General features: G+C 41.7%; 5 protein-coding genes across 8 annotated transcripts; 1 reads left to right on the top strand and 4 right to left on the bottom strand.

The window, feature by feature from the left end:
- Positions 1-134: 134 nt before the first annotated feature.
- LOC106748942 (serologically defined colon cancer antigen 8 homolog) lies at positions 135-4,502 on the bottom strand. 3 transcript variants are annotated; one of them, XM_014627896.1, is made up of 9 exons: positions 3,847-4,502; positions 3,654-3,794; positions 3,170-3,497; positions 2,329-3,100; positions 2,035-2,273; positions 1,859-1,970; positions 1,534-1,651; positions 922-998; positions 135-735 (listed from the first exon to the last, which is right to left on the bottom strand). In XM_014627896.1, exons 1-9 carry the CDS (start codon positions 4,044-4,046, stop codon positions 236-238), a joined length of 2,487 nt encoding a protein of 828 aa, XP_014483382.1. In that variant the 5' UTR covers positions 4,047-4,502; the 3' UTR covers positions 135-235. The 3 variants fall into 3 exon arrangements, 2 of the variants coding, with proteins under 2 accessions (XP_014483382.1, XP_014483383.1); XM_014627897.1 differs by lacking the exon at positions 1,534-1,651 and having other exon boundaries at positions 644-735; XR_001374798.1 differs by lacking the exon at positions 1,534-1,651 and having other exon boundaries at positions 717-735; positions 922-1,272; positions 3,847-4,046.
- Positions 4,503-4,591: 89 nt separating this feature from the next.
- LOC106748943 (major facilitator superfamily domain-containing protein 12-like) lies at positions 4,592-7,940 on the bottom strand. Of its 2 annotated transcripts, none has more exons than XM_014627898.1 (7): positions 7,005-7,940; positions 6,713-6,920; positions 6,068-6,285; positions 5,611-5,970; positions 5,359-5,515; positions 5,168-5,286; positions 4,592-5,084 (listed from the first exon to the last, which is right to left on the bottom strand). In XM_014627898.1, the coding sequence occupies exons 1-7, from the start codon at positions 7,288-7,290 to the stop codon at positions 4,969-4,971; spliced, it is 1,464 nt and encodes a 487-aa protein (XP_014483384.1). In that variant the 5' UTR covers positions 7,291-7,940; the 3' UTR covers positions 4,592-4,968. The 2 variants fall into 2 exon arrangements, with proteins under 2 accessions (XP_014483384.1, XP_014483385.1); XM_014627899.1 differs by having other exon boundaries at positions 6,086-6,285.
- Positions 7,941-8,002: 62 nt separating this feature from the next.
- Positions 8,003-9,260, bottom strand: LOC106748944 (ribonuclease kappa). The gene is made up of 3 exons (XM_014627900.1): positions 9,135-9,260; positions 8,924-9,011; positions 8,003-8,849 (listed from the first exon to the last, which is right to left on the bottom strand). Exons 2-3 carry the CDS (start codon positions 8,990-8,992, stop codon positions 8,628-8,630), a joined length of 291 nt encoding a protein of 96 aa, XP_014483386.1. The 5' UTR covers positions 8,993-9,011; positions 9,135-9,260; the 3' UTR covers positions 8,003-8,627.
- A 734-nt stretch (positions 9,261-9,994) lies between these two features.
- Positions 9,995-12,971, top strand: LOC106748953 (pleckstrin homology domain-containing family F member 2). Its single transcript, XM_014627914.1, has 8 exons — positions 9,995-10,085; positions 10,564-10,628; positions 10,768-10,905; positions 11,036-11,099; positions 11,544-11,669; positions 11,764-11,870; positions 11,952-12,209; positions 12,392-12,971. Exons 1-8 carry the CDS (start codon positions 10,070-10,072, stop codon positions 12,419-12,421), a joined length of 804 nt encoding a protein of 267 aa, XP_014483400.1. The 5' UTR covers positions 9,995-10,069; the 3' UTR covers positions 12,422-12,971.
- Positions 12,487-17,152, bottom strand: LOC106748951. The gene is made up of 8 exons (XM_014627913.1): positions 16,870-17,152; positions 16,447-16,744; positions 16,169-16,322; positions 15,927-16,069; positions 15,633-15,832; positions 15,044-15,434; positions 14,730-14,966; positions 12,487-14,620 (listed from the first exon to the last, which is right to left on the bottom strand). Exons 1-8 carry the CDS (start codon positions 16,957-16,959, stop codon positions 14,199-14,201), a joined length of 1,935 nt encoding a protein of 644 aa, XP_014483399.1. The 5' UTR covers positions 16,960-17,152; the 3' UTR covers positions 12,487-14,198.
- Between the last annotated feature and the right edge of the window lie 121 nt (positions 17,153-17,273).

Genomic DNA, 17,273 nt, shown 5'->3' with positions numbered 1-17,273 from the left:
AGTTGCCTAAAATTTGTAAATTTAGAATTATCGTAATTTCGAATATCACGATCGCGTAATCTCGCGAAAGAATTTGTAACGTGAGTACATGTTTGAGGGAGAATCTTCCGAATGATCCAGGGAGCGTTTCATCATCGGTTTACACATTGCCTTGTATTCTGTTTACATCTTCTGGATATATGTTCACAAACATTATATTACTTATACGCGTGTGTCGTTAATACAAAGTTATACGTTAGTGCAAGGCCTCCTCCTGCAAGGGTCCGCTCGTGTCGGCGACAATCTGGCTTTCCTCCATCGGCTGCGCTGTTACGTCGAACTGTTCGTTGTTAGCATACTGTTCCTCCTGATACTGCGAAGCGTCATAGCCACCGTACTGATTGTAATCCTGCTCGGCCACGTAGGTATCCATACTCGGATCGTTCGCAGTGTACTCTCGCTCGTGAACATCCCTCTGATACAACTCCGTGCTTGCGTTCGGCGCGGAGTCGGCGCGCTGTTCATCGTCCAACCGTGAGCCGTGCAAGTCCTGATCGTCCCTCTTCGAATAGGCTTCACCCGTCACGTCCCGTTGACCGGGCGAGGCGGCTTCGTACGCCTGATGATGAATCATTCGCGGAACATCGTCCTCACCGGCCGGTAATCCGTTCGACGACGGCGGGGCTACTGAATCCATCGCACGATTATATTGAAAAGCTGCGGGCGTGCCGTCGTTAATTTCCACGGAGGTCCCTCCTGAGGATTTAATCGTCGTTAGTTTGAAGCGTTCGAGCCCACTTTTAAGAATCAATATATCGAATCATAACACAATTACTGATCAGATATTGATCAGATATCATTGTAACAATGTTGCGTTAATAATTTCTCGCTTATTGGAAAATAACATAACGCGCGTGATATCTCGCAAGAGAATATCGTTACCTTCGTGACTCGCAAAGCTGCCTTGTATTTTATTCGATAAGTGTTCTATGTTGCTTTGTAGGCCGGCCATTTCTTCCCTGCGGTAAAACATAAAAAACAGAGGAGCGTTATCAGATACGGGGGGGATTGCGTTTAGCTTATCAGCGGGAGAACATCTCGGGAGCGTAGTTAGAGTGGTGCATGCGATTCGTTCGAGAACACGCCGCTATTACTGTGCTGATAGAGACGGTTTGGAGTCTGACTTCTTTTTCGGAATTACTTTTACTTTTAGATCGACCTTAACGGTACGTTTCTTGCTCGAAGGCGAAGCGGTTTGCCCAACAGTCGTCACATCTCTCTCAACGACCCCCTCTGTCAACACAGAATAGCCCGAGATATATACATTGTAAGTGGGTGCCCTTATCTAGTAATTGTGCATGCACGTAATATATACGTAAATAATAGCAGTACGTATTAACGCGCTATATATAATTCGACCTGAAACCCATAAGCTGATACTCGACAATGCAACAAAGAGTCAGCTGAGCCAACTGAACTAAAAAATGAAAGTATACACACGCGTGCACCGTTCGTTTGGGTATTCTCGGACGAAAGCAAAGCAAGAAAATATACTTGTGTTTAAGATTGTTAGCTTCCAAACGGTGTGTGAGAGATTGGCATTCGGCAGTCAGTCTCGAGACGAGCGTGGCCTGATTATTCAGGGCGTCTTCTAGGCCTGCCACCGTAGTAGCTGCGAAATTTGCTTGCATCAGCCTGTTGCGATGTTAATTGACTAATCTCACCTCCGCCTATGCTAGGCATAGTGTCGTCAGCATGCCGATTTCTCACACATAGAGATGTTTTACTTTTCAAATTAGAGAAAAAAAAATAGAAGTTATGCAACACTCTTCACGGACAATATACCTAACATAGGCATACCTAAGACGGGATATCTTACCATGCTTAGTCTCCATGTCCATTATCATGGAAGTCAGTTCCTTCTCGTTTTCCACCCTAGGCGTAACCTGACTATGACTGCCCTCGGGGTGCGTGATTTTGCTCATACTTATCTGAAAGCACGCTCCGTTTAAAAATACTAGGCCGATCAACGCGATCTGTAAACGGGACATGCACCTCTTTCTCCAAGGACGCTATCTGCTCCGACAGTCGGAGATTTTCTCGTCTGCAGTGCACCAGGTCGGCGTCCGCCCGTTCCAGACGCTGCTTGTACGAGTTGATCTCGGTCTGCAATCTGCTCTGCTCCTGGCGGGCCTGCCGTTCGCTACGCTCGGCCGCCAATTTGCCGGTCAGGACCTCCTGCTCCGCCGCGTCCTTCTCGCTCAAGACCTGATTCAGGTCGCTCTGCAGGGTAGCTGAAACGAACGAAGGTTAAAACGCGCTCGAGTCGCCGGCTGAATGTAAACTCACATATCTTGTTCTGCAATTCCTTCTTCAGGTTGTCGGTGGACGTTTGCTTCTGGGACAGCTCCCTCCTGAGCTCGTTGATCTCCCTTCGCTGCTTCTCGGACTCCAGCTGCGACTTGTTAGCGGTCTCCCAGTGGGAGGCGATGTCCGCGGAGAGCTGCTCAACCTGCTGATTGTACCGGCGTTCCAGCTGCTGCCTCTCCTCGGTCATACGTCTGTTCGCTTCTTGAGCCGCCTCGCGCAGCTTCTCATGTTGCCGCTCCAGCTCGTCCTTCAGTCTCCGTATCTCCATCTCGCTCTGACTACGCTCGAACTCGATCTGCTGCCGATCGTCCATGGATCGCTTCGCCCTCTGGGTCGCCTCGGTCTCCTTGTCCCTCGCGGCCGACAGCAGCTTCTGCGACTCCTCCAGCTTCATCTCGGCCTCGTACTTGGCGCGCAGAGCTCTGTCCAGCTCAGCCCGCATCTCGGGACCGCCCTCGTTCGAGCAGCTGTCGGCCAAACGCTTCAGGTTCGCTTGATTCTCCTCCTGCGCCTTCCGCAGCTCCAGCCTCGCCTGCGTCAGCTGCGCCTCCAGCTCGCTGATTCTCGACTCGAACACTATGCTGGGCCCTACCAGCGGCTGCTTCTCCTTCTTGCTCTCCGAGCTGTCGGCGTCGCGTCCGTCCCGCTCGACGTGACACTCGTGGTCCACCTGGACGCAGTGATCCTGCAGAGCGCATTTCGACAACGCGGCCCGATTCTTGCTGTGGAGCGCCTCGTTCTCGGCCACTACCTGCCAAGAGGATTCGATTTAGCAAGATAAAGTGTCGTTCGACGGGTCAAAAAATGATTTAGACCGCACCTCTCGTACTTTACTCAGCAGATTGATCAGCTCGTCTCGGCAATATTGCGATTCTCGCTCGAGCTGCTCGATGTAGTCCTCCTGTCGCTCGATGAAGGACGTCAACTCCGGCGGTATGGACTGCAGGTCGGCCCTCGAGAGCGCTATGTTGCTATACGCCTTCGTTGGTTGCATAGTCTTCGACAGCGGAGGGTACGAGGCCGCGTTCCCGGCGAGGTCCTTCTTCCGGAAGCTGCCGCTGATCACGCTCTGGTCATCCGTATCTTCCCCGGACTCGCTGATCCGCAGATTACTGTTCTTGTATACGTTTCGGATGCTCTGCGGCTTTCTGCACAGGAATATGTTCATGCATATTTCTCTCGCACACTATCTCAACATCTCCTCTCAATTTTATCTCTTTCTTATTCATTTAAATATTCACGCGGCAACTTTATTCTTCGTTCGATTAGCGTTTTTGTAAGTCGCTCGTCGTCGGTGAACTCACGTTCCGGGCGTCGCAGGATTCGGCGCGTAGGACTCGGCCAACAAGTACTTCAACTTCGATATAGCTTCCCTGTACGCCAACTCCGTGTAATCCGCCGGCTTCTTCTTGCTCAGATCCATCCTCGGCGCGCCATTAGCTTTCCTACGTGAAAATCGTTAATCTCGGGAATTCCGAAAGAGAAGCAACTTTTCACCTGTTCTTCAGTCGCTTCATCCGCGCGGCGCACGCCGGGTCCATGCAGTTAGTGACACCGGACGACGTCTTCAGCCTCGGGCCGCTCCTCGGCAGGAATTTCAGCCGCGTCGCCGCGAAATTGCCGGTGGTCGCGACGCTGGTCGGACTGCCGGCGAAGGGGTGAGCGCGGCAACCGTAAGCGCCGTTCGTCGCCAGCATTCCGCCAGCCGTCTTGCGCCGTCCACCCTCTACCGCCGACTCCTCGGAGAACGCGAACGGCCGGCCAATCGATGACACGGCTGGGAGAAGTCGGCGAAGAAAATCGAACGGCGCTTTTAACGGAACCGCGGAGCCTGGCGGTGGATCGCGTGCGGTGGTACTATCGCGCGACCTTCCACCGTACCACCACCGTACCACCCCCGATACCGTGACTTCCGTGACTTATTTATAGCCACTCCCAGCCGGTGAGGCGCATACCTTCGGCGGGCGAATAGGCGCTATCGCTCCCTGACACTTTTCAGCTCCCATCGTGGGATTCCTATGGTAACAGAATGATCAAACGACGGGGAGTGGAAAGGATACCTGTGGAAACCGTTTAGGGAGAACGAGACGGTAATTGATTAATTAACGACATGGGATTTACCTTCATATGTTTCCCGCTCGCGTGACGAGATGCAGTACGCGGGATAATGAATAAATAATGAGCGCGCTTACCTCCCAAGCGTGATACGAGAACATTGAAGATAACTGAGACTTGGAATATATATATATATATATATATTGTTGTTTTTTATTTTTTCGCATTGCAATTCCGAGATATATATTTATCTCACGATCGAGTGTGCAGGATATACGAGACGAATTGATCTACATTGGTTTCGCGTTAGAATAAACGACGCTGATAAGGGATAAAAGTATAAACTGCGCTTCATATTAATATCAACGTTAATATCAACATCCATATCAACAATAATAATATCAACAATAGAGATCTGTGAAGTATAAAAAAGATAGTACCTCGTTAATACCCATATGGCAACGTGTGTGCACGTTGCTTATTCTTTTTCTTATCAAATATCGATGTCTTTGTCGGTCCGCATTTTGTGCTAAAATTTTCACAAATTATACATTAATATGCATATTATGTAACGTGTGCGTGCCCCGTGAAGGACACTTCGGCGCCCTCGTTCGCCAGGTTCTCTATAGACGGGTCCCGATTCTCGTTCTCGTTGCCGCGGTGGTCTAACGTGCTGTAAGCTGAAACGACGATACTTCGTATTATTATTGTTATTATCGCCATGCGGCGCAGGTAGGTCCGACGAACCAAGTGACTGACGTACCCATGTTACGGGAGAACGGTTTCATATACAGAATTATCAGCAGACCGAATACCGCGGAACCGCCGCACACGTACGTGAGAATGTCCCTGTAATAATTATTGCAACTGGTCGAGCACCGTCTGAAAAGCAAACGCAGTCAGAATCAATTCCGCACAGGGGAGAATTCGCACAGTCCCGAATCGATTACTGACTTCACCAGGTACTGGATGAGCATAACTGCGAAGCCGTTGCTGAGCTTGTCCATGAAGCTCATAACTCCGTACACAAAAGCGCCGCTTTCGGTATTCTGTCCTATTAGGTCCGCGCACACACCGAGACTCGTGACCAACATGATCGAGCCTGCGGAACCTGCGGATTATCGCGATAAGAATGGTGACAGATTATTCGACGGAGATAGCGTCGCGAAAAATAAAAAAAGATGTGTCGCGATAAGAGAGGTTTACCTAACATCACAGCCACAGGATATATCTGGTATTTGACGTACACGTCGCCGTTGCCGAACTGTATCCACACGCTGGCGCACACCGCGAGCAAAGCACCGATAGAATACGCGACTTTCCGGCCCAATTTCGTATTGAGCCTCTCTATTATCAAAGATATCAGGAAGCTACTCAGGAACATCGCCAGAGGTATGTAAGCCAGGGAGGCTGCGGGCATATCCAGCGACACGTGTAAGTACATGGGAATATAAACTTGGCATAAGTTGATGTACAGTCGCGTAGGCATGTAGATACAAGCCACTTGGTACAGTTTCGTATCTTTCAATAATACTGATGCTGTCCTGGTGTCTCTACGAAGCACGTCTAGAAAGGGAAACGATCCGATATATATATTGCANATATATATATATATATATGCATTGATAGAAGTGAAAACGTTTACATAGTTGCGTTGCATTACCATTAGCATCGCCATTACCATTAGCTCCTTCTTTAAGAAAAACGTGAAATATAAGGGACGCTACAAGCCCAATTCCTAATCCAATTAGAACAACTTTTTGAAATTTGTGAACATCACCAGGTCCAATCTGAGCGTCCGCATCTTGATCACTCGTTATGTGCAACACGGCCCACATGATACAGTAAACAAGTACATTGGAGAAGACAGTAAACGTGTATCTATATAAGGTCACAACAGGAACAGAGACTTCATTTAATTTGAATATGCACTTACAACCTATCTCGGACGAGTGAATTCTGTATGATATCCCGGGGAAAAAAGGATCATATATGAAATATATTTGCCCATATATGACTATGTATAATCATACATGTCCATAACGAAAAAATTCTGTTGTTCACAAATTATATGCAAATACAATCGAAGTGAATGCTTCCGGCTACTTGTACTTCTGACAGTATATGATATTGACATTTAATTCAATGACACAACATCATTTGTTTTCATATATGACATATATGATTATATATATAATCACATATATGGGTAAAATTCATATATGATTTTATGTAAGTTATACATAATCATATAAAATCATTTTTTCCTGAGATTTTCTTCCGCCTGATCGAATATTCTACAAATTACCTTATAGCTATAAGTTGAGTCCTCTCATGATCAGTGGGTGTAAGTTCTGGAACCAAGGACAAGTGGGATATTTGTACCGCTGCCCAGCCAAACTGGAAAATTACTACAAAAGCTGCATAGTAGATCAATTGTGCCCATTGATGTGCGTTTTCACAGCCGACGCAAGGCGAGAATATAAATGGGAAGGCTAGTACTACGCAAACAGTACCTGCAAAGGTAAATTGTTGTGATATCAGAAAACAAATACAGAGAACGACAGGTAAGGATTATGTACGTATTACGATATACGTACCTACTAAATGCCAGGTTTTCCTTCTGCCGTACCTGCACAACCAGAAATCATCATTTCTGTCGGAATGTAAACCGACGAAGGGGGTGACCATGGCATCCGCTATCTGACCGATAAGCAATACAACGCCGCATAGAGTTGGATCGAATCCGAGCACAAGGTGGAAGAACACCAGCAGATACGTAAACCACATAGAAGCGCAGATGTCATTTAATACATGGCCAGTGCCATAGGCTAACCTCAGAGAAAGAGGAAGCCTCCGTATTATCTCTGTATAATCGTTTTCCATTCTTCTCGCATCCGACTCCGTTCTCGCGACGGATTATTCACGGGCATGAATAAGAAGTAATTCTTTCCGGTCTGCCGCGATCGGATCAATGACGAATGATGATTTATATACTCAGCTGAGAGGTATTTCGCTAATATACAGCCAGGTCATTCCGTCGAGTGTTGTGAGATAAAGAAGAATACGATATGACGCATTGTCGCATATTATTTACTTTCTAAGTAACACACGGCGACGAACCTCTTTGTTTACCACTAATCGCTCATCGTTGCGATCGAGGACGTCCGTAGAGAGAGCACTTAACTTTATCTCGCCGGACGTTCGTGCGAACCTCTCGCGGTGCGCGCCGTATTGTACACCTCTATATCTATTAATGACCTCGTTAAGTCCACGGATGCGGTCAGTCATGTGATTCATTTTGACACACGCCTCCTGGCTACCGATAAGTGCTACCGTTCCGAAGTTCGAACGAAAGGTCCGTTAGATGCGCTGAAAATTAATGGAGTTTCACAAAGGAGACAGGAGAGAAAAAAGAGGGTGCGACATACTAAAAACAGACTTCAGGGAAATTTCACCGCGCGTATTACACATGGTTCGAACAATGTCACCGGTGTTTGTAAAATGTTTTTGTTAATAATAGATTCCCGAGGAGATGAGAATTTTATATTGGAATTTATGGATCGTACTTATTCCGCTTAACTGAAAGATAGGTGGATATCGTTGTTCGTAATTATAATTTATTAAGCCATATTAACAATATGTAACAATATTTAAGAATTATATGATTCTATACGACCGAAATACACCATTCTTATATGATGAGTAAAAGAAATTACAACGTCGCAATGAAAGAAAAAAAAAAGCTTCCTCAAGCTATATAACTCGTATCTGTTTTACTATACTTCTCAGCCATGTCTGTGTGTGTGTGTGTATATATATATATATATGTAAGAATGTATACTGATACATGGAAATATGCCTAACATCTTAACAGCGTTCTCTTTAGGCACTTACATGCTATAAGCGTTATTCTATCTTCCTTTGGCATATAATAAACAATAAAGATAGAATGACTTACAGTATGTGAGTACCCAAAAAGAACGCAGCCCTTGTAATTACACACGCACATGGCAAAATATGTTTTCTATTGCGCTTGTGGAAACGCCTGGAGTCTAGGCATTGCAGGTCGCAGGCAAGTCGCGCTCAATATATAATTCATACGTAATTCAATTTGCAACTGTAATCATCGTATTATTCATTTCTGCTAAAGCTGTAATTACAGCCTTGATGCTTTCATCAGACATACGGTAAACGGACACATTTAACGTGCTTTTAAATGCTTATACGCTAAGAGACGATCTGGAATTGAGGTAGAACTGATGGCCCGAAAAGAGGAAGGTGAGGACATAGATACAAGCTGCGATCCAGCAGTTGTAAGCGTTCTGCATGTAGCCGCGATCTGCCATTTTATAGAAATGTTCCAGCGAGGTGATGTTTTCTGGCAGAGGGAGGTCCTCCACCAAGGCTACGCTCCGGAAGTAGAAAAATATTCCCATGAGGAGCTGCAGGTGAAAAACAAGCTATGGAAAATCCAGGTGACTGTAGACGGTAATAATAACGGTGATTTCTCTCTCACCAATTGAAATATGCCCCAAACGGACAGCACTAGGCCGCACAAGGCGTACTTGGGCCCGCAGATCTTCATCCTGTCCGAACGGGATCGTCTAAACGGAGTAACTAGGATTTAACCTAATCGCGACGTCGCCGCGTACACTGCTCGCGAAAACGTTCGGAAATTGGCCGCGATCCGTGGCGACTGTCAGCGCAAACAGGTGTCCCAGACTCACCGCGTTCGTTACACCCTCGGCGATCCACTCGTTCGCGACGATCGGTCACAGGGACAGTTTATAATCATGTGACAGAAGGTTCGCTCTTTAAACCTGCGCTAAGCTGCACTGTCTGCACTTAAAGTAAAGCAAATACGTTGTTTGATCACTTCGTGGAAGAGAGAAGGAGCAGAAAGATGACAAGAAGGTTCAGAAAGTGCAGGTACGAAAAACGAGTCTGAAGTCGGAACGATAGCAATATCGATGAGTCGCTTTCCGTACGTATCGAGTGAGAGATATCGATATGGGTCGTAGCACGCATAAATGCCGAAAATGGCTCAATTCATTCGATTGACGAGGAAAAAATGTTTACATATAATTATATATAAGCTTCTAGAGACAAAATTCATATGTAATCTTTTTTTTCGGGTATCCTATTCACACTCATCATCTTTATTTTCCTTTCCCTCGTTTTACGGCGCGATCTTTTCCTTCGAAGACGGAAAGTTGATCGAGTGAAAAGAGCAGAACATTATTCATTTGGTTGAAATATATTTCCCCAGCTTTTTGGCTGGTTTTCCTCTTTCCCCTCAGAATCTCAAATACTAATCTCACATTTTAAATACACGGGGAAATGAACGGGAGCGTAAATTTCTTCTTGCACGAATACCTGTTCTTATTTGGACACGGTGCAATCGCGCTTCCTCCACTTGTTTGCCCCCTTTTAGCCACACTTCTCCTTCTCCTCGATAAATCCTCTCGTCGAGCAGATGCTTCATCTCGCTGGGCGTTCCCGCCGTTGGTACTCGCTCCGATCAATTTTACGCGAGGTGGCGCCAGCTCACAAATCAACACGGTGCTGCGATAAATGCAAATCTCTCAGCGCGGATAAACTACGAAGCACTCACGAGCGTGATTCATGCTTCCTGCTGTTGTCAGCCCTGATTCATGGGATCATGGTCGACCGATTGGGTTAGTTGGTGCTTCGCTTATTAGCATTTAATTAATATCGTGTATTTTACAAAAAGACGAGACCGTCGGGCCGTCGAAGATGCGTGCCTGTCCCGTGATCGCCACGAGAAACTCGTATACCGGTCCATTTGTCACGTACAACCGTGTGATTGGCGCGCATACACGGGGGATAACGGTCCCCAGCTAAGTGGGCTGTGTGTTTTTGACAGCTAAAGTGCGAACGGTAGGTCCGCTTCGTTTAGCTGCACTCCCGTTTACACTTTCTAACGGAAATGAGACGAGCGGTACGTTTTCGAAAGGAGGAGAGGAAGAACGAAATTATGAGAAAGTGTAGAAAGTGCAGGTAAAGAGGACGGATCCGATTCCTCCTCGGTCGGGCGGTCGTCGTTGGCACAAATCGTCCCGTCTTCAGGATATGGGTGGGTTTCTGCCGATACTCGGGCACCTCTGCTGATCTTCGGGTTTCGATATGTTTCAGTGAACAGCGAGGCCAATGCCAGGCGTATCGCGATGGTCGAAAACTGCTTCGGCAGTTCTGGCCAGGTGAGAGATCTGCGCGACTAGTCGGCATGCAAATTTCTTCTGCGAATCGTCAGACTTCGTTTGCTTGTTAGCAAATCACTTGTAGCCAGTTATAGTAATATCGATGACTCACTAGCGAATATTCTTTTTCTCTTTATAGCCACTCGCGGTACCCGGCAGGGTTCTGGTGGGAGAAGGTGTCTTGACCAAAATGTGCAGGAAGAAGCCCAAACCGAGACAGTTCTTCTTGTTCAATGACATATTGGTTTATGGAAATATCGTGATAAATAAGAAAAAGGTGGGTGTTTTACAGAAATTTTTGTTCAATTTCATAGGATTAAAGTTGCCGTAGTAATAAATAGAATACACAGTATGATTACAATGAAGAGAATTCTACCAATGGTAATAATGTATAAATTCATTTGCAGTACAACAAGCAGCATATAATACCACTAGAAGAGGTAAAATTAGAGTCTCTAGCTGATGAGGGTCGTAAGTACAGTGTCATGTTACTCGGTGTATTTTTATATATATATATATGTTAGAAATTTTTACTCTTATCATATTAAATGTAATAATATATATGGAAAACTTCTGTAGAAGTATTCATTAATATTATTTAGTTTTAAAAAATTATTTTACTAGTTATTGAATATTAATGGTTGTAGGTTGTAGTTGAACTAGATATCTTAGAGATCTATTGTAAGGTGTATTATATGAATGACAGAGTATAGATAATATTTCGAATACATAGAATTTTTTTGTTTGTATAACCGTTCTCATGTATACAATTCTTTTCTTAGCTGTAGACCCTTGTGCATTCATTGCATTATAAATTTAATTAGTCCTTCAATTATATCGCACAGCGTATGGATCGACAATCAAATGAGGCCACACTTAGAAAATGTTAGTATAGTATTGGGTCATTATTTATAGAATATCGTAATGGATGGCTCATTAAGACAGTAACAAAGTCGTTTGCTGTTTATGCTGCTACCGCAACAGAGAAGCAAGAATGGATGGCACATATCACAAAATGCATTGAAGATTTATTAAGAAAAAGTGAGTGAAAGTTAAAATGTAACTTTAATACTATTGATGTGTGACCGATCCGTTATTTTTCTCGACTTGTCGCTTTTCATTCTACTTATTACAGGTGGCAAGAAACCCGTTGAAATTCACGCAGCAGTTTGGGTACCAGATAACGAAGCTACAATTTGCATGCACTGTAATAAAACGCAATTTACAGTATTAAACAGACGGGTAATTGTGAGATTATTTTATTAACTTGAGACAATAGCCACGATGAATATTTGCAAATTAAGATAATTGTTTACTTTTCAGCATCACTGTAGGCAATGCGGCGCAGTAGTATGCGGGCCCTGCAGTAATAAAAAGTTATTGCTACCTGGACAAGGGAATGGGAAAGCCGTCAGGGTCTGTTTACAATGCTATGATGCTGCTAGTAAAGTCAAAGCTTCACCTGCATCTACTGTGGATGGTCTAAATAACAAAGATCCACAACGTAATTCTGCCGACAGCTCAGGAGGAGACAGTTCCGGAGATGACGATGAGGGAAACAAGGAAGAGAATCATGATGAGGTAATTGATAACGTTTTTTCGTCAAAAAACATCCAATATACGCGCTGCCCATGCACCTGTATGTAACTGCCGGCAAATTGAATCTGTTGAAAATGCTAGCTAGCTAGCTCTCTCCCAAGTATTCAGACGTACTATGAAATTGGCTTGTATTGCGTAATCGAAATTTCTTCTTTCTCTTGCAGCCTAAATTCTATTCCACGCTCGGCCGATGAAGATGATTAAAACGTTGCACCAAACATGAAAGAGATACAAACATTTTACGACAAAACATGTCTTCTTTTTTTTTTTATGAGACCCCGTAATGTACCATCGAGAATGGAAAAGTTTGCAGGAGTTTCTTTAAAAGGAGGAGAATCTTTAGAAATACTACAAAATGATATGTGAAAAGAACTGAAGAACGATAACTATAAAAATTATGAGATATGATTTGTGCCTAACATCACAGCGTGTTCATCGCTAGATTCGTCTGATTTGCATTATGAACTTCTGCAACTTTTATTATTGACAGATACTGCAATTTACTAACAGAAACCAAACGAGAAAATGTTAAGTATGTACAGACAATCGCGGAGTTGTAAGGAGGTACTAATGTTTCTTCTCAAATATCATTAATGGATCGTTAGAGCATTGTGGTTATCAACAGAAGTTTGTAATTGCTAATATATGATTACATCGATCAAATTCATTAGCAAGTGTAATTAGATACATTTTCTCATCAATGTATGTATATGAAAAATATATATGCCACATTGTGCCTTTTTACATTATTGAGAGATCGATATCGGATATGTAAGCAGCTGATGAATCCAGTCTCAGTTTTTTAATGTATAGATTCCTATCGGTCGTTGCAAATACTAAGTTTGTTCAAAAACTTAAGGTGTATCGCTACAGTTACGTAAAGTACTGGTTGGTACACTTACGTAAAATAATGGTCAAATAACGTAATACTTGAACAAATAAAACGTTATATTATTACACAAATTTAAAGAATTGTTATTTGATGAAATATTAAGATGAGCAATTATTTTTTCATAGTACTAGTGTAATAAAAAAAAAATTTAATTTTTATCTTTTTAGATACATATCAAGAATCTCTACAAATACTGTTTGTACATTTAGCGTAGAAACAAGCAATAAGCGAAATCAGGAAAAAGGTTTTTAAACGTACAAATAAGAATGAAAATGCCATTCCTTATCTAGATTGCGCCGACTTACAAAATCAGATAAAGAATATGATATACTCGATAAAATGATAAAAGTACATTTATGTACAAGACTTTTTCAAGATTTTATACGGCGAAATTATCTTGTAACAATATGATATTAGTTTATAACACGATATAATTTTTAGTATCTATAACAGTTTATAAATATACATATATACAGGGTGATTATACAAAGTGACCAATGTAATTTGCAAAGACGAAAAAAATAATGCAAATAATTACATGTATCGCTTCATATGATTCATTCTGTATATAACATATGTTATAAAAAAATATACAGTAAATTCTACCACTTGAAACAGATGTTAATATTAGCTCGTGTTTAGTTGATTCTGCTTCGAAGGATTACATCTACGATATGCCCAATATTTGATTTTTCTTCACGCAATTTTCGAGTCTGTTGCAGACCTTAAGGACACTGTTAATAGTTAGCTTCTTATTCTAAAACTATGCAAACTATCTGTAGAAACAAACACAAGGCATAATATCATTTATTTTCACGCAAATGCACTGGATTATTTATTTATATGAAATATTGTATGCCAAAAAATGTTAAAATCTTCGCCTTTGTTATTCGTGAATTTTAATGAATAACTAATAAACAACGAACTCTCAACTAAATAACCTTGCACTATTTTTAATTTTTCCCATCAATGAACATAATTTGTGAATTTTGTTTCGATCGTTATCGCAGAAGATTTATTGATACGAGAAACTTATTCACTTTCGTATTGTCGCAATACCTTCATTTCTTATCTCCTCGTTATTCCGTTTCATACTTCAAGCACTCTTCTTGAAACTTCATTGCAGTACAGTTACTGATCTCCAGCACTTTTTTGTAGCGTTCGACCAGGTCACTAATGGAACGCCTTCTCGATGTATTTTCTTGCTTTACAACTGTGCCGTTGTCATCATTGACAAACCTTATTTCCGTTAATTCGTTCAGCTCGGGTTTGGTTATTTTGAACTCGTGATTGAATACGTCTTCTTCGATTGTATCTTGCAATGCGTTTTGTTTTATTGGAGTGTACTGTACGGTGAGAGGCTCTTCGCTCAAATTGAACAAACTCTTCGCCGTAATGTCCAAATTATGATTCCGCACATTAAACTCTCTCCCTGTTGTGTTTCCGATGGTGGGAGAATTTGCTTGCACGGTAGACGATAGAAACACCATGCTATTGTTGGCTGCGTAGAAACAAATGTTATATTTAATATCTTTAAATCTCTATATAAACCCTGTTAGAAAATCCCCATAAAGGTTACAATTCGATATTTAAGCGGGATCACTACGAACCTTTTGCATTTTTATTTGTACGCGCGGAGAAGAGTCGAGAATATGACCCGGTTGTCTTTTTGTGCAGTCTGTTTACGCTGGACATCCCAATACGCATACTCAAATTATGCTTTTCGTTATTACCTATTAACATTTTATCATTGATGTCGATGCGCGATACGAATAAATTCGTCCTTAAATCTGGAGTGTGATGCTCTTTTTGTCGTGTGTATCTTGAGAACAGTGATTTATGTGCAGCTGCGAATAACAAATAACATATTACAATGACAAATGTGGAAATTAAACAGCCACACGTGTTTCATAACAGAACTTACTTTCTCCCGGAGTAAACTGCAATAATGTATGCAAATCGTTTTTCTCGTCTGCGCAATTGGTATTAATTTTAATAAGAGGCGACGGCATAAGAAGCACACTCTTCACGAGCAGCAATGCGGTTTCCCCAGTTATGCGTGTCGTATTTTTTTCACATAAAACATCCGCTGTTTTCTCCGTATAATCTATTATACTAGTTAGCAAAGTTTTGAATATATTGTACATGGCTTTCATGTCTTCTGTACTTGCTTCCGCTTGCAAGAGACATTGCGATAAGTCTACCAAGTAGCCTTTCCTCAGAGATTGATATACTTGACACAGTATCAAAGTGAACAGGGACATAAAGTTGTTGAATATCAATTTGTTGCCATCGTACAACTTATAAAGGCAACACTGAAAAATAATGTAACTTTATTACATATTGTTTAATGGCTCAATAGTGGTTGTTTTTACCTAACATAACAAACTATAGTTTCAATTATGTTGAGATGCAAAAGCTGGAGTTTGTAATTATATATGCATATATATATATATATATATATATATATATATGGATAATGACAACTAATATGATCAATTGTACAATTTTACCTGAACAACAGGTGGAAATGGCAGTTCTGATATCGACGAATAATTAATTTCCTCCAACTGCTTGCCATCCAATGCTTTTGCATTGTTTAGCAAATTTGATATTATACCACTTATGTCTTCACACTTTTTTTCTAGGTCCTTCAAGATTCCTATTCGTTTTTGTATGTAACGTGTACTCTCGTTTAAACTATTTTTCCACCCTAAAACCCATGCAAATTTGTCAGTTTTACAAGCGCGACATAATAAATGCATTTTCTGCTAATAAAGTGTATGTTAAACAAGTATAGTACTAACTTTGAATGACTTCTGAATCTTCAACATCTGCTAGGCGTTGTTTTATGAATGCAGCAACAGGGGCTTCAGCTATATATTTTGCCATAGACTGTTTCTTATCAAACAGTTCTGTCTTGATTTTGGCTAGCTCTTCCTTCTCCTCTCTAAAAGGTAAAACAAAAAAAGCAAGCAAATTAGTCGTATTAAAGTTTGTAACAAATTAGTGAGAATTTATGTATTTATGAAGGATAAGAAAATATTACATTAGTGCAGAATTAGCAGTCCTTTCTATTTGTAAACAACTTCTGTGATGACTCGCTATATTACGATTAATATTTGCTTTGGACTGTTGCAGGTAAGTTTTCGTGAGTTCATCTATAGATCCTGGCCTTGGTGTGAATAAAACTTCATCATTACCTAAAACAATGCATTGTTACCAAATATTAAAGAAAAAATTAATTTATAGTTTTATATTTTATTAGAGATACAGAACATCTACTCTAGTAAAATTAATATACTTCCAGTAAAGAATATTACTTGCCATTACGCATAATATATCTCCTTAGTGTAAGTTGTGATAATTTCCACATTAAAATCATGAACTTGGTACCACTTGCATGATGCAAGTATGTGGTGAGTACAGGAGGGAATCCTATATCAGGATTCTCTAACGACATGATACTCAGATAGTCTTTAACATCATTACGATACTTTGCTTCTGTCTTTTTACAAACTACTGGCCATTCAACTAGTTTTTTAAAACGTTCAGCATCACATATCATGAATAAATAATAAGTAACGTGTATAAATCCTGCAGTATTCGGTTTATCAAACATTCCCTGTAATATGTAAATTATATATTTATTATTATTTATTCAATCAGTAACCACTAGTGAGCATAGCATAAAACTACGCATATGCATACATACATGTATAAAAATTGGTCTTTGTAAGGAAAACTTACCTCACGAAAATGTTTTTTGAAACTATCGTTCGGTGGGACTAATTGGTTTAGTAAAAAAACATTTCGATGGAAAGACGCGCTAATCGCCATTCTGTCACACGCATACACCACAAGCAACCACAATTAAATAATATTAATTAAGCCACACATACAACGTATCAAAGCACGTAACGTGCGTTTCTTCGAACGATATGGGAAATTCGAGAATAAGCAAGCAAAAAACGTAAAGTAAAATCTGTTAAAACCCGCGAGCATACAGTAATACACCGACATTTGAATTTTCAAAGGCTACGTTTATTTCATACGAGATAGGAAACTCGAGGTGTGTTCCAAAAGTCACTGCCAGCGTTGAAAAACTATGCGTGACATGAACTATAGATTTTCAGTACTGGCAGTAAATTTCG

Source organism: Dinoponera quadriceps, unplaced genomic scaffold (assembly GCF_001313825.1).
Source record: "Dinoponera quadriceps isolate SergipeBrazil2010 unplaced genomic scaffold, ASM131382v1 scaffold3271, whole genome shotgun sequence".
NCBI classification, from domain to species: Eukaryota; Metazoa; Arthropoda; class Insecta; order Hymenoptera; family Formicidae; genus Dinoponera; species Dinoponera quadriceps.
Note: the sequence above shows the minus strand (reverse complement) of the source record. Positions and strands in the feature narration are given on the sequence as shown.